Source organism: Musca vetustissima, unplaced genomic scaffold, assembly GCF_032173495.1.
Source record: "Musca vetustissima isolate MV318-11 ecotype Yass unplaced genomic scaffold, APGP_CSIRO_Mvet_v1 utg71695, whole genome shotgun sequence".
NCBI classification, from domain to species: domain Eukaryota; kingdom Metazoa; phylum Arthropoda; class Insecta; order Diptera; family Muscidae; genus Musca; species Musca vetustissima.
The window spans coordinates 1,327-18,474 of record NW_026882298.1 but is presented as its reverse complement, the minus strand read 5'-3'; the positions used below and the strand labels follow the sequence as shown (position 1 = coordinate 18,474).

At 36.8% G+C, this 17,148-nt stretch overlaps 1 protein-coding gene across 1 annotated transcript; it reads left to right on the top strand.

Moving 5' to 3' along the window:
* Positions 1-256: 256 nt before the first annotated feature.
* On the top strand, positions 257-16,780 carry LOC133328617 (protein MTSS 1-like; the record flags this gene model as incomplete). Its single annotated transcript, XM_061537160.1, has 7 exons — positions 257-318; positions 4,410-4,483; positions 13,038-13,156; positions 13,231-13,566; positions 15,865-16,134; positions 16,245-16,325; positions 16,487-16,780. Coding segments are annotated over 7 exons (1,236 nt in total), but the record flags the coding sequence as incomplete, so codon positions are not given.
* Between the last annotated feature and the right edge of the window lie 368 nt (positions 16,781-17,148).

Here is a 17,148-nt window from a genome sequence, read left to right as displayed (position 1 = left end):
TGAAATTATCTATGGGAAAGTGAAGGGTGTTCTTATAGACAACATGAAGAGAGAATCCTGGCAGAAGTCCTTATAGAAGAGCTGAAGTGAAGAGGGAGTCTTTATACATAAACTGAGGGTCAGGTGGTTTTTTATATACAAATAATATTATTATATTATTGTCTGATGATATAATTATTATTGTTATCATAATCATCTCTTGTAATTTTATTTTCTCTCATATTTAATATTTTTTCTTCTCTTCCTTCTCTTTCAGAACACATCACCATTATGGGAGGATTTTGTTGCCAAGGCCAGTAAATTACACGCTTGTTTAAAGTAAGTAATTATTGATTTTTCTTATTTCGCTTTTTATTTTATTTCCCATTTTTTATTTTCTTATCAAGCGTTTCATTATTATGCAAATTCCTCCGTTTAATTGTAATGACAATTAATTGATAATTGCTTGGCAATTTGTTAATTGTTCCGCAACAAATAGTAAAGGACTGGACTTGATGATGATTTTTTTCTGTTTTGTTAACTGTGAGCTATTCTGTTAATAGTCAAATTAATTCCTTTAGGTATAAAAACTTAATGGCGCCGAGATAGACAGGAAAATAAACCTGTTGTTAGAATACATTAATAAAAATAAAATTAACCAGACACTTGAAAAGGTTTATTAACTGTAGACTCATTAAAATTCTATAGAATTCTCACAGGATATTGTAATGAAATTAAGCAGCACGACTAGACAGATAAAATTTAAAATCGAGAAAAAAAAACATCAATCCTATGGGACGGCAAATATGTTGGCGGTATTGGAAAATTCATTTTTAGCTTTGGAAAAGTAAATAAAACGAGTTTTCAGTACTCTGAGTACAAAATTAAGAGAAAGTTGAAAAGCAGGGACATACAAAAATGTTAAAGCTAACCACATTGCTAATCACGAATTTCGATATTTTACAGGGCAAAAATCCGCTCGCGAATGATTCAAAATACGTTCTTTTCGTTTTGGGCTCATTTTTACGAATGAATTTATTGAATTTATTGCGATAAATTATTTACCAAACGAGCATTCGCCAAACGAATGTTCGCACACACACATAACAAACGAGTAAGAGCACACAACAACGATCGTTCGTTTCGTTTGGTGGTTGAAATTCTTTCTGACATTCGTTCACGAATGAAACAAACATTCGCGAATGTCCAAACAGCAAGAATAACAACAAACGTTCGTGAACTCAACAGTTGCTGGGCACGTGTTTTGTTATTCCACACATGCTCAACACTTTCTGATACACTCACAATCATTCGCTGTTCGCAAACATTTATTTTTTGAGTTTTTCAAAGGAATGTTCATCAGCAACAAATACTCGTTATCGTTCGTAAATTTTTCGTACAATGCGAACATTCGCTAGAGATTGCAAATGCTTGTTCATTCATTGTAACTATCATTCGCGATAAATTGAAAACATTCGAATTCTCGCAGCGAGTATTCGTGAGAATGAGCCTTTTTTAATCATTCTTCGCACCCTGATTTTTTTTCTTTTTGGATACCCTACCTACATTTCTACGAGTGACATCTTTGTAGATTATTTGGAGATTAAAAATTCGTCTTGTACTATTTACATTAGGGTCAAAAAATAAATAAATAAAAAAATAAGGACGAGAAGAAGCACAAGGACTCGAGATAGATGGATGGTATGTTCAGCGGGGCTTTCGTCCCCATGAGAAAATTTCCGCCCATCAAAATCGTATTGCAGAGTTTTTTTTTATACCCTACACAACCATCTTGTCAGGGTATTATAGCTTTGTGCAGCCCCAAGAGTTTGTAACGCCGCGAAATATTGGTCCTAGACTCACCTTTAAGTATACCGATAGTCCTATCTCGACTAGCTGAGCCGATCTAGACTTGTGAGCCCATCCATTATAATTTGTAAACGCGATACAGGCCACAGTTATGGACCAATATTAAAGAAATTTTGCATGTAGAATGGGTTCTAGCCAATGAAGACCCCTACTGTTTTTGGTAAAAATCGGTTAATAATTACGGTATGAAATGGACCAAATACATCATTTTTGGTTACTCCAAAGGCCGCAATTATGGCCCAAACATCGCGAATTTTCACATAGAGAAGGGGATTGGGCCAAAGAATAAGCCTTCCCGTTTTGATAAAGATCGGTCTATATTTAGCGGGTCAAATAGACCTTGATTTGTAGACAGTAGATTTATAAATTAAAATACATTGAAATTATCTTTGAAAAATTGAAGGTGTTCATATATTATTTAGTAACCAATTACCCCACTGGAGGGTGGAAATATAGCGCTGAGCGTTTTGAAATTTTCCATAAGGATCGAGGTATGGTCAAGGACAAAGCTTATAATTTTCGGTGAGGATTAGATAATAATTTTGGGATGAAGTGGATCGAAAAATTAATTTCTTTTGTTTTTTTTTTTTTTTGAGACCATCTACAGAGCACAATTGTAAGCCGAACATCACAACACAATCCACGGTGAAAGGAATATGTACAAGTAATTAGAAGGACTGTACTTAATATTAGTAATATTCGGAAAATATGTCAGTGTAAGGAAGTGCTGCTTTTGACTTCTAATCGGCCAAGAGGGTACAACTATCGCGAAATATTGTTCAGGTTCGGAATAAAAATCCGCAAAAAGTTGGAGTTCCGTAGTAGTTGTGTAGTGTATCATATGGACGGCCCCGACCAGCTATAATGCTCCGCTCACTGGTATAGAAGTCATATATATACGTTTTCGGTCTATATAATAAATGGCATAATTTTAAGATTTTTTTCTTATCCTCAAAATTAAAACCTCGATAAATTTTGCGCGCACCAACCAAAAATTTGATCGCGAACGGATTCGGAGTCAGGACATTTTTCTCTATATCTGTACCACGAAAACAAAAAAAAAACAATAAGGAAAGTTGTAAAGTCGGACGGGCCGGCTATATGATACCCTTCACCATTTTCGCATTTTTTAAGGGCCAGTAAAATGAAATTGGATCCATAAACATGTTATTCTGCAACCGATACTAAATTGTTCATTTGGTCAGATATAGAAGATATATCTAAATCTGAACGTATTTCAGGAAACTTAACACACATCATTCTAGACCCAATTCATTACGCTGTGCCAAATTTCGTGCAAATCAGAGGATGTACAGGGACTTTGGCACACCATTTACATTAAATCGGACGAATATATGGGAGCTCTACCTAAATCTGGGCCGATTTTCAGGAAACTTAACACACATCATTCTAGACCTAATTCATTACGCTGTGCCAAATTTCGTGCACATCGAAAGATATATAGGGACTTTGTGCACTATTTGCATTAAATCGGACGAATATATGGGAGCTATATCTAAATCTGGACCGATTTTCAGGAAACTTAACACACATCATTCTATAATATAAATTTTGTGCAAATCAGAGAGATATACAGGGACTTTGGTGCACCATTTACATAAAATCGGACAGATATATATATATATATATATATATATAAATTCTCCGGAAATTTTATTTAATAACTCAACGACGCCTATAGCCCCTGAAAAATATTATTTTAAAGATCTTGAAAAGTATTCATTATCTGATCTACGTAACCCTGTATAGTTTTTATTTAAAAAATTAACGTTTGCATAGCCTCCAAAAATATCATTTAAAAATTTCCAAACGAATAGCCTCAAAAAAAAACATTTTAAGGAAAACCTGCACTCATTTCTATTTAATATTTTGTAAATCCCTACTCCCCCTATTGTTATTAGTTCCATCAAGGCTCTATTTTAGTGTTAATGATTATCGGTTAATTATTACCTCATATATACATAGGGGCCCCCAATGTGTGGTCAAGCAATAAAAAACACGAACGCAAACATAACAATTCTATCTAAAAAATGACCACATAAAATAATGTTACAAAATTTATTAGCACCCGCCAACACTCAGCACCCTCCTTCTTTACGAAAAAAAAATGACTTGTTTAACAGGGAGTTTCCTCTCCCAACATAAAATAATAAAAAAATAAATAAAAACATAAAATCATCTAAACAATTTTCCTTATGTTTTATGAAAATATTTTTACAAAGTTCAGCAATGCAGTCGTCCCCCCAAGTCAAATCAACCAACCGAACAATCGCCAAACCATATGAATTTAAATTATTTCCTTGATTTTTCATGAGATTGTCTGGCGCGAGAGAGTTGTTGTTTTTTATTTTGGGGAGAAAAAGTTTTATTGTTTTTTTTTAGTTTTTCTTTAAACATATTTTTTACGGCTATAATTTTTTTTTTTTTTTTGGTATTTTGCTTGTACTTCTTGTCATCATCTCCCCAGATGGCGATGTTATTGTTTATTTGGTTTCTAATGTTATGATAATGTTGTTGTTTTTTTTTGTGTTTTCTTACAGAGCGGCCATCCAAGCAATCGCATCGTATTTGGATGCCTTCCAAAAAATTGCAGACGCAGCAACAAATTCAAGAGGTAAGTTCAAATATTGTGTGTCGTGGTTGTGGAAATGTGAACCAGAAAAACAAAATTTGAAAAAAATGAAATGAAAATCTGGGTAACTAAAAATAATTGGCATTCTTTGGGCATAAATCTTTTAAATTAGAAGATTTTAATCTTTTTTGGGGACTTGAGCAGCTATTTTTATGGAATTTTGATTGAAACCTATTAGGTATATTATTAAATTAGATAGTCAATTTTTTTAGAATACCCAAACGAATAAAGAAAAGACAAGTTCGTATAATAGATAAGAAGGTACAATACATTTGATACTGATAGGCCTCAGTCTCTAGACTATAATAGGCTTCGAAAAACATCTTCTTCAAATACTCAATGATCTATAGCCTATGAAAAAAAAATATTTCTTAAAAATCTACGCTCTAAGAGCCCACGAAATAAATTTCTTATAATTTAAAATATGTAGACTTCAATGCCCCCAGAGGAATGTTCTTTAAACAATCTGCAGTCTATTAGTCCTCGAAAAAAGTAAAATTTAAACATCTATACTCTAATAGCTCTTCAAAAAAAATATTTTATAATAAAATCTAAGCTACAATAGTCCTCGACATTTTTCTTTAAATTTCTACCCTATTATAAACCTCGATAAACTAATTATACATACAACCTAATCTATGCTTAAAAAAAAAAATATGGTATAACAGACCTCAAAAAAATATTCATAAAGAAATTTAATCCTCAATATGCTCGAGAAACGGATTATAAAATCTACCCTCCAATAGCCCTCAAAAATGTTGTACCAAAAAATCCATGCTCCATTAAACTTCGAGAAATTATCCTTAAAAAATATAAACTCCAATAGGCTACCAAAAAATATTCGTTTACAAATCAATTCTTTAATAGCCCTCAAAACGTTTGTCTTCAAAAATCTACGCTCCTCGACAAAAAAATTTTGAAATAAGCCCGCAAAAAAAAAAATCTTAACAAAATCGACTCTCCAAACGTTTTTGAAAAAAATATTTTTTAAAAGCTCTGAGCTCTAATAGCCGTCAAAAAAAAAAAAAAAAATAAATACAAATAAAATTTTATATAAAACCAGTGAGCGGACCAGTATAGTCGAACCATATGATACCCTACACAACTATCACGGAACTCTAACTTTCTGTAAATATGTATGTGTAAATATTTATGTGTATCAATTCAAAGGTCAACCACTCCTCTTGGATATACTATCAACTTCTCGGGTCTATGTCCTACAGGGGTAAATATATAGGCTATAGAACACAAATTTTGTAACTTTTCGCACAAAAGTCAGAGTCCATTTGACCCGCTAAATATTGGCTGATCTTTATCAAAATAGGCAGACTGATTATTTGGCCCGATCCCCTTCTCCATATAAAAGTTCAAGGCTCTATTTAAAAAGCTTAGAGAAATGATCTTTAAGAATCTACACAGACATTAAAAAATATTTTATAAAAAAATCCAATCGCTAAAAATTCTTCTAAAAGTATCGACGGTCTCAAAGACTTCGAAAAAATATAGTCTATTAAAAATCTACTCCAATAGCCTTCGAAAATATTATTAAAATAAAACCAGTGAGCGGAGCAGTATAGTCGGACGGGGCCGACCATACGATACCCTACACAACTACCACGGAACTCAAATTTTCTGCGGATGTTTATTCCGAGCCTGGTCAATATTTCGTAATATTTGCACCCTCTTGCCCGATTAGAGGTAAACAGCTCCTCTTCCTCACACTGACATATTTTCCGGATATTACGAGTATTCATACAGCTAGTGTCCAGATTCCCTCCACCATGGGTTGTGTTGTGATGTTCGGCTTTCATTTGTGGTCTATAGATCGACTCGAAAATAACACAAAAAATTAAGTTTTCGGTCCACTTCATTCCAAAATTATTATCTGATCATCACCGAAAATTATATGCATTTTCCTTGACCATAACTGGAACCTCATGGAACATTTCAAAGCGATCAGCGCTAAAGTTCCGCTCTCTAGAGTCATAATGGGTTACTAAATAATACACGAATACGGAGATACCTGTAAATATTTAGGTGTAACTCCCACATTCGAGCACATGCAACAATATAATTGGTATCAATTTAAAGGTCAACCACTCCTCTTGGATATAATATCAACTTCTCGGGTCTATGACCTTCAGGGGTAAATATATACGCTATAGAATACAAATTTTGTCATTTTTCACACAAAAGTCAGGGCCCATTTGACCCGCTAAATATTGACCGATCTTTATCATGCTTGCTTATTCTTTGGCCCGATCCCCTTCTCCATGCAAAATTTCACGATGTTCGGGCCATTATTGCGGCCTCTAGAGCGACCAGAAAAACCGACAAAAATTTAGTATTTGGTCCATTTCCTCTTCTAAACATTAAACGATCTTTCCCAAAAACAATAGGGGTCTTCATTGGCCAGAACCCATCCTACATGCAAAATTTCGTGAAGATTGGTCCATAACTGTGGTCTGTATCGTGTTTACAAATTATAATGGACAGACGGACCGACGGACGGACGGACACACATGTCTAGATCGACTCAGCTAGTCGAGATATGACGATCCGTATACTTAAAAGTGGGTCTTGGACCAATATTTCGCGGCGTTACAAACTTTTGGGGCTGCACAAAGCTATAATACCCTGACAACATAGTTGTGTAGGGTATAAAAAACATACCCTTTGAAAGCCCTAAAAAAATTTCTTTAAAAACTCTAGGTTCTAATCGTTAAAAATCAACCCTCTAAAAACCCTCAAAAATACTTTTTTTTCATCTACGTTCCATTCCAATGGCATATAATTATTTCTATAGAAAAAAATATCTATTTACAAATTTTCTATATAAAAAATATAAATGCACCAAACCCGCAGAACATTAATTTTTCTATGGAAAAAAGCAACCGGATCGTTATTTTTTCCAAAGCTATTAGAAGTTAGATTTATTAAAGTATGCTCTATAAATTTATACCGAACATTTTTTAAAGATTATACCGAACATTTTTTTAAAGAACACCATTTTCGTTAGCAACTGATTTTTCTCTATAGAATTCATAGACCCATTTGGAGCTTCTACAGAAAAATTAGGTATTACTACAAACACGGAAGCTATGCATGCTTTTCAAAGTAGGTGGGGAATGTGCATCCAACATTAAAATTTTGCAAAGAATCATGCAAAGAAGAACAATTCTCTAACATATTTCGTGTCTATGTTTAAGGAAATGGCAAATAAAGCCAACAACAACTATAATAACAACAAAACAGAAAAAACGAAATGAAAACTTAAATAAAAAGGCATCGCGCGCTTCAAGTCGTTGAAGATACATATAAAAATCAGATCACTGACCGCAAATGACTTATGTAAATTTGCACACACAGAAACAGACAAAAGAGAAACACTGAGGAAGAAAGAAAAATAATACATAACAAAAACAACAACAATAGCAACAAAAGTAGCTAGTTGTCTAGTAATAGCAGTAGCTGCCAGCAGTGGATGTGGCAGTGGCAGCTGTTAGTTTTTGCGGCTCGGCTCATTTTACTGCCCTGCCGTATGCAGCAGCAGTCAGTCCAACTATTTATTCTAAATAGCAACATTGGTCTTTTATGGTATGTTTAAATGGTCATTAGGAATGAGGTTTGTAGGGTGGTGGGGGAGTAGATTTGGCTAGAGAAGAGATATATTTGCCGGAATATCTAATTTCGTTAAGGGTGGTCCCTTAACGAAATTTGTACTAAATTGTACCAAATGTTTATTTGGGTGAACCGATTGGATAGAGCTGGAGTTCTGAAATTTGGAGTTCGGGGCACTTTTAAGGTGTAGGATTGTGGGAAGTTTTGGAAATGTGTACTAATGTGTACTTAATAGTACCAAATTTATATTTGGGTTAACTGGAATACTGAAATTTGGAAATAAGGTTACTGTTGGAGTATAGGATTGGGTTATGGATGTAGTTTTGGAAATTCATACTTGTGGATACTAAATGGTATGAACTTTGGTACAATTTCAATTTTGATTGAATCGTAAGTCTGAGATCCTGAAATTTTAAGTTGGGATAACTGTTGGTTGGGGTGTTGGATTGGGCTATGAAAGAAGTTTATGAAATATATACTAATGTGTTGAAGGTAGTTTTGGAAATACCTACTATAAGATATCAAATGAACTAAGTGGTACTAACATTTTAATTATGGCCAATATTAGTGTGTAATTTTTAAGGGCGTTGAATTGAATTGAACATTTCGAAAAACTATTTTTTGGCGAAGGGTAATGTAGATTAAACATAAAATAGAACTGTGTCAAATGTCTAAAAAATATTTAATTCAATACAAGTCGTATATTTTTTTTAAATATTTTAATATCCCACACAACTATATTGTCAGGATATTATAGCTTTGTGCAGCCCCAAGAGTTTGTAACGCCGCGAAATATTGGTCCTAGACCCACCTTTAAGTATACCGATAGTCATATCTTGACTAGCGGAATCGATCAAGACATGTGTGTCCGTCCGTCTGTCCATTATAATTTGTAAACACGATACAGACCACAGTTATGGACCAATATTCACGAAATTTTGCGTGTAGGATGGGTTCTGGCCAATGAAGACCCCTATTGTTTTTGGTAAAGACCGGTTAATATTTAGGGGATGAAATGGACCAAATACATAATTTTTGTCGGTTTATCTGGTCGCTCCAGACGCCACAAACTTCGCGAATTTTTACATGGAGAAGGGGATCGGGCCAAAGAATAAGCATGCCTGTTTTTATAAAGATCGGACAATATTTAGCGGGTTAAATGGACTCTGACTTTTGTGTGAAAAATGACAAAATTTGGATTCTATAGCGTCTAAATTTACACTGAAGGACATAGACCAAGAAGTTGATAGAATATCTAAGGGAGTGGTTGGCCTTTAAATTGATACCAATTATATTGTCGTATGTACTCGGATGTGGGATTTACACTTAAAAATGTACAGGTGCTTATGTATTCATATATTATTTAGTAAACCATTACCACCCTAGAAGTGAAAATATAGCGCTGATCGCTTTGACATTTTCTATTAGGATCCAGGTATTGTCAAGGACAACGCCTACCATTTACGATAATGATCAGATAATAATATTCGGATGAAGTTGACCGAAAACTTAAATTTTTGTGTTTTTTCGAATATAGATCAATTCGAACAATTGAAAACCGAACATCACAACACAACCCACGTTGAAGGGAATCTGAAGAGCTGTAATTAGAAGAGCTGAATATTAGTAATAATTTTTTAACTCTAGTCGGCCATGAGCGTGCAAGTATCGCGAAATATTACCATAGCTCAGAATGTAGTGTCACAGAAAGTTAGATTTTCGTGTATGTTGTGTAGAGTATCATATGGTCGGCTCCGTCCGACTATACTGCTCCGCTCACTGGCTTTACTTTATAGAAAAAAATCAAACCCAACAAACTGCTCTTCTTTAAAATATTCCCAATTGAAATCTCTCAAATAAGTTCCAATTTATTAGAACAAGGCTAAATAAACCATTGATTACAGAAAAAATGACAGTTTCACACGACCTTTGGCAAGAAATCTCATGACCTTTTTCTTGTAGTTTCGATCTTTCTTTGTAAAATTGTGTTCCACATTTCGAAATGAAACTATTTTCCCAAATAACGATGAATGAATAGCAAACAACAAAGAAAATACAAAAATAATATAAACAAAAATAAGAAGGGTTTAAAAAAGAAGAAAAAAAATCTTTCAAAAAAAGAAACATTAGGCCACAATATTACCACAAATTCCTTTTCATTTATAAATCCATTGGGGGTCTGTGTTTTCCTATGCAATAGCCCGACACTCTTTCCCCCGCAAAAAAAAAAAAAAAAAAATACAAAGAAATTCCACCACAAAGAAGCAAAAGGAAAACATCAACAACATGGAAGACACTGAAGAGGAGTTGATGGTGATGGCAGCAAAAGAACTTTTGCCATTACTGGGCAACAACATGTTGCCATTCTACAATGAACAACAATAACAAATCTGACAAATGTAAGGCTTCAAATGATTTTCTTCTTGATCGAAACAAAAAATAAACAAAACGAACGACGAAGCAGCATAAAACAAATAAAAAATCTATTACATAATTTTTTTTTCCATTCACTGGCAATAGCTAGCTTATCATCTCCTCCACAAAACTATTGCTACAAAATGAGGCAGCCAACCACAAGCCCCACTAGCGCTACTGCTATACGATGGAAAATTAAAATCATGAAAACAATATCGTAAACAATATGCGAAAGAAAAACCGCCAAATGCGAAATCATTAGACAATGGAAATTATACATAATATACACATACGCGAATATGTTATGGGTTGAGAGAAGAAGTGACCTAAGTCAAAAAATTAGTTTTCTTAAAAAAAAAAAACAAAAATCGAAAAACCCTCAAACATTTTTTAAATAAATCTACGCTCTAACAGCACTCTAATAATTCTACGATCCAATAACCTTGGGAAAAATCTAAGCTTTAGTAGTCCTCGAAAAAAAACTAAGATTCAACAGACCTACAAATATTTATAAAGACTCCCATCAGCTGGTCTATAATGACTCCCTTCAACTAGCCTATATTTATAGGCTATATTTATATTTATTTATGAAGTCTATAGAACTTCCTACTTCAGCTCGTCTATTGACACTTCCTTTAAAAACTTCCTTCAGTCTATAAAGAATACCTGGCCTTCAGCCCTCTAAAAAAGACTCCCTGCATTCAGTTCGTCTATGGAGACTCCCTGTTCTTCAGCTTGTCTACAAAGACTCCCTGGACTTCAGCTCGTCTTGACTATGAAAACCCCCTGGGCTTCGGCTTGTCTATGAAGACTCTCTGACTGCCTGGTCTTCAGCTCGTCTATACCGACTATCTGGCCTTCAACTCGTCTATACAGACTCTCTGGCCTTCAGCTCGTTTATACAGTCTCTCTTGACTCTCTCGTCTATAAAGTCTCGCTGAACATCAGCTCGTCTATAAAGACACCTTCCTTAAGCTCATATATATCTCTTCACCTCATCCCTTCATTTCGCCTATAAAGACTCCCTTCAGTTCGTGTATGAAACACTCCCTTCAGCTCGTCTATGAAAGACTGCCTGCTTCAGCTCGTCTATGAAAGACTGCCTGCTTCAGCTCGTCTATGAACGGCTCCCTGCTTCAGCTCGTCTATGAAAGACTCCCTGCTTCAGCTCGTCTATGAAAGACTCCCTGCTTCAGCTCGTCTATGAAAGACTCCCTGCTTCAGCTCGTCTATGAAAGACTCCCTGCTTCAGCTCGTCTATGAAAGACTCCCTGCTTCAGCTCGTCTATGAAAGACTCCCTGCTTCAGCTCGTCTATGAAATACTCCCTGCTTCAGCTCGTCTATGAAAGACTCCCTGCTTCAGCTCGTCTATGAAAGACTCCCTGCTTCAGCTCGTCTATGAAAGACTCCCTGCTTCAGCTCGTCTATGAAAGACTCCCTGCTTCAGCTCGTGTATGAAAGACTCTCTGAGCTAGAGCTCGTTTATAAAAACTTCCTACTATTCACTTCGTCAATAAAGACTTCCTTTTCTTCAGCTCGCCTATTAATGACTCCCAGCCCTTCAACTAATTCTGGTTCTGATTTCCCCTCCCATATCCGGTTTCCTTATTGCCTTTTAGAAAAATTAGCATACACATATTTTTCCTTCAGACACTTTTCCCACACTACAAGATTTGTACGTTTTTTTTTTTTTGTTCTTCACTTGGCCCAGATATGTTGCGGACATTAGCATTAAAAGGATTGCCTCCAGTCAATAACGTGTTGTGAACAACAAAAACAAAAACAACGACACAAGCCAGGAAAACCAGCTTCGAAAAGGCAAAAAAAAAGAGGACAAACTATACTTGACCTAAAAAATAGATAATGGTTGGTTAGTTAGTTGGTCGGCCCCTCAAACAGGTTCAGCACTTGAACATATTCACTATTTTCCATACGGTCTGCCGACGCCGCCGGCGGCCTGTATAATAATTATTATTTTCTTTTTCTAAATTCTGCCTTCCCTAACCTATTCCCCGCAAATGCCTATGCTAATTGGCTTTTAGCAGAAAAGACAAAAATGAACATCTCTGGAGGGGCTTTGGTTGGTTGTTTGCTTCCTTATACTTTCTTTCATATGAACTTTTTCTTACGACGAAAAGAAAAAACTTTGAAACTTGTTTCCAGAAAGAAGAAAAATATTTGTTCTACATAATCAACGAACCGACCAACACCATTACAAAGCTTAGACGACACATTTGACGGAGGCAGGGTTGTCCCCTCTTCCCTACATGATAAGGTTTCTATTGTTCCTTCATTGCATGCAGAAAGGTACACACTGACTTGCATTGGGACTGGTTTATGATGATTTAGATTTCCCAAAAGGGAATTAGGGATAGCATTTTTCCTATGCACATTCCATTGAACTAGGTCAAAATGGACGGACATACCCTGATCAAGATTTTATTTTGAAATGACTAATAATTTATTTTATTTTCTTCTGTTTTTTTTTTTCCTTTACAGGAGCTTCAAAAGAAATCGGCACCGCTCTGACCCGAGTATGCCTACGACATAAGGCGGTTGAGACACGCCTGAAAACATTTACAGCCGCAATTATGGACTGTCTGGTACAACCATTACAAGTAAGACCATTGTGAAATATTTCCCGAAGTTCTCATACTAAGTTTTTTTCTATTTTCATCTCCTTATTTTGCAGGAAAAACTAGAAGACTGGAAACGTTCTGTTGCTATGATCGATAAAGAACATGCCAAAGAATATAAACGCTGTCGCACCGAACTCAAAAAACGTTCTACAGATACTCTGCGTCTACAAAAGAAAGCCCGTAAAGGTCAATCGGATAATTTACAATCGTTGATGGATTCGCATATGCAAGATGTCACTCTGCGACGTGCCGAATTGGAAGAGGTTGAAAAGAAATCTTTACGATCGGCAATGATTGAGGAGCGTATGCGCTATTGTAATTTTGTACATTTGCTACAACCGGTCGTAAAGGAGGAGTGTGAAGTGATGTCGGAATTGGGTCATTTGCAGGTGAGTTGGAAGGGCACAAAAATAAAATGAAATAATTGAAGGGACTGATTGCTTCATAGCTTAAGGGATTCTTTATAGACTAGCTGGAGGGCGTTTTGTAAACGAGCTGGAGGGAGTCTTACACAGTTGAAGGAAATAATTATAGGCTAGCTGAAGGCTGAAGAGTCTTTATAGACGAGCTGAATGGAGTCTTACATAGACGAGCTGAAGGGAGTCTTTCATAGACGAGCTGAATGGAGTCTTTCATAGACGAGCTGAATGGAGTCTTTCATAGACGAGCTGAAGGGAGTCTTTCATAGACGTGCTGAAGGGAGTCTTTCATAGACGAGCTGAAGGGAGTCTATCAGAGACTAGCTGAAGGGAGTCTATCATAGACGAGCTGAAGGGAGTCTATCATAGACGAGCTGAAGGGAGTCTATCATAGACGAGCTGTAGGGAGTCTATCATAGACGAGCTGAAGGGAGTCTTTCATAGACGAGCTGAAGGGAGTCTTTCAGAGACGAGCTGAAGGGAGTCTTTCATAGACGAGCTGAAGGGTGTCTTTCATAGACAAGCAGGGAGTCTTTCATAGACGAGCTGAAGCAGGGAGTCTTTCATATACGAGCTGAAGCAGGGAGTCTTTCATAGACGAGCTGAAGCAGGGAGTCTTTCATAGACGAGCTGAAGCAGGGTGTCTTTCATAGACGAGCTGAAGCAGGGAGTCTTTCATAGACGAGCTGAAGCAGGGAGTCTTTCATAGACGAGCTGAAGGGAGTCTATCATAGACGAGCTGAAGGGAGTCTATCATAGACGAGCTGAAGGGAGTCTATCATAGACGAGCTGAAGGGAGTCTATCATAGACGAGCTGAAGGGAGTCTATCATAGACGAGCTGAAGGGAGTCTATCATAGACGAGCTGAAGGGAGTCTATCATAGACGAGCTGAAGGGAGTCTATCATAGACGAGCTGAAGGGAGTTCTATCATAGACGAGCTGAAGGGAGTCTATCATAGACGAGCTGAAGGGAGTCTATCATAGACGAGCTGAAGGGAGTCTATCATAGACGAGCTGAAGGGAGTCTATCATAGACGAGCTGAAGGGAGTCTATCATAGACGAGCTGAAGGGAGTCTTTCTTAGACGAGCTGAAGGGAGTCTATCACAGACGAGCTGAAGGGAGTCTTTCTTAGACGAGCTGAAGGGAGTCTTTCATAGACGAGCTGAAGGGAGTCTTTCATAGACGAGCTGAAGGGAGTCTTTCATAGACGAGCTGAAGGGAGTCTTTCATAGACGAGCTGAAGGGAGTCTTTCATAGACGAGCTGAAGGGAGTCTTTCATAAACGAGCTGAAGGGAGTCTTTCATAGACGAGCTGAAGGGAGTCTTTCATAGACGAGCTGAAGGGAGTCTTTCATAGACGAGCTGAAAGGTGTCTTTCATAGACGAGCAGGGAGTCTTTCATAGACGAGCAGGGAGTCTTTCATAGACGAGCTGAAGGGAGTCTTTCATAGACGAGCTGAAGGGAGTCTTTCATAGACGAGCTGAAGGGAGTCTTTCATAGACGAGCTGAAGGGAGTCTTTCATAGACGAGCTGAAAGGTGTCTTTCATAGACGAGCAGGGCACGAGCTGAAGCAGGGAGTCTTTCATATACGAGCTGAAGCAGGGAGTCTTTCATAGACGAGCTGAAGCAGGGAGTCTTTCATAGACGAGCTGAAGCTGGGAGTCGTTCATAGACGAGCTGAAGCGGGGAGTCTTTCATAGACGAGTTGGAGGGAGTCTTTCATAGACGTGCTGAAGGGAGTCTTTTGAGGCGATCCTGAAGCTCAGGATGTCTTTATAGGTGAGCTGATACTCAAGGGACTTATTAGGCGAACTCAAGGAGTCTTTGGATCCCTTAATAGGGGGCTGAAGATCTGAGAGTATTTAATGGGAAGCTGAATTTTACGGGACCTTTATAATATGAGGAGTCTTGAAAAGATGGCTGAAAGTCTGGGAGCCTTTATAGGCAGCTGAAAGTCCAGTGATTCTTCGTCGATAATCTGAAGAAGGGAATTTTTTTAGATGAGCTCAAGCAGAAAGTCTCTACAGAGGAGGTGAAAGCAATGGATTCTTTAAATAAAGCAGAAGGCCAGAAATTATTTATGGTTCCTTGTCACTGAAGACTTTTCTATAGAAAAATACCACCTCATATCCGGATGATGATTTCACAGAAAATTATTTTTTTCCGGAAAAACCGAAACGGGGATTGTGTAGATGAAGTAATAGAGAATACAATTTTATATTTTTCCACTTACCCAATATCTCTTTCTTTCCACCCATCACAGGAAGCTATGCAATCAATTGCTTTGGTTACCAAAGAACCACACGTTTTACCACCTGCCAGTGAGGAATTAATACACGATGCCAAGGCATCGATAACACTATATCCCGAATCGCCAAGTACCAGTGGTGGTGGTGGCGGTTCACTGTCACAGGGAGGTTGTTCCAATTCATTGGGGTCACGTAAGTCATCGGTGTGTTCCATAAGTTCCATGAATAGTAGTGGTTCCAGTAATTCACCCGGCCATCCACACTATCAGAGGTCATTGTCGCAGGTAAGTAAAGGGATTTTTTGTTGGCCCACAGATTTTTCTTTTGAGACATCATGGCAATTTTATTTTCACATTTTTTTATTTCAATTCAAATTTTTATTTATTTTTTATAGTATATTTCACCATCAATGCGCTTAAAACCTGGTGAATCCAGTGATAGTGGCTTTTGTTCATCGCCAGCCTTGACAACACAGGTTTTTATTTTTTTGTTTACCACTTTTATTTTTCTTTCTTTTGTGATTTCTTTATTTTTGGCTTTGCATTCTTTGCTCATAATTATCACACCTTATCACATTTCATTTTCATATTGATTTTATGTAAATTATTCACTTATCCTGTACTTTTCCTCTTCTAGGCCTCCTCTATTGCCAATCCTTCACACGCTGTCACTACATGGCCCACACATTCACAGGATGCTGTTGACTTAGCACCCAATGCCACAGATCGTCCACACACAATTTCATCAGCCTATGAAAAGGGCCATCAACGGCCTCCCTTAACTGTCTACACCTTTCAAAATCCTGAAACTATACACGAGGGTGGTAATGCAAATGGTAATGGTAGTGCTGCCGGTAGCAATTCCGGTCAAAATACACCATCGACACAGAAGTCACCAGGTGGTGCATTAAATCGTCCTCCACTGCCAGTGGTAAGTTGGATGAAGTCATTTCTATTGTCGTAAATGGTTATAAGGAACTTGGTAAAAAGGTTTTTATTAATAAAGACTTTGACTATGAGATTTTGAGACCCTAAAATTCTGCCATAATGAGTGATGTTTATTATAACCATTCACGATAATATTTAAAGAGGTGTATTTTTGTTTTTGTGTTTCTAAATGCTGTCTTTGTTGTTGTTTTGTAAAAATGCTTCTGTTTGTCTTGTATTTTAATGTTCTCTATAATATTGTTTTTTGTGTGTCTGAAAAAAAAGAAACCAGCTCATGTGGTAAGTGTTAATCCTTCAAAATGTTATGCTCCCTGGTTTCTCTCGATTTTCTTAGATTTCCCTTTTCTGAAC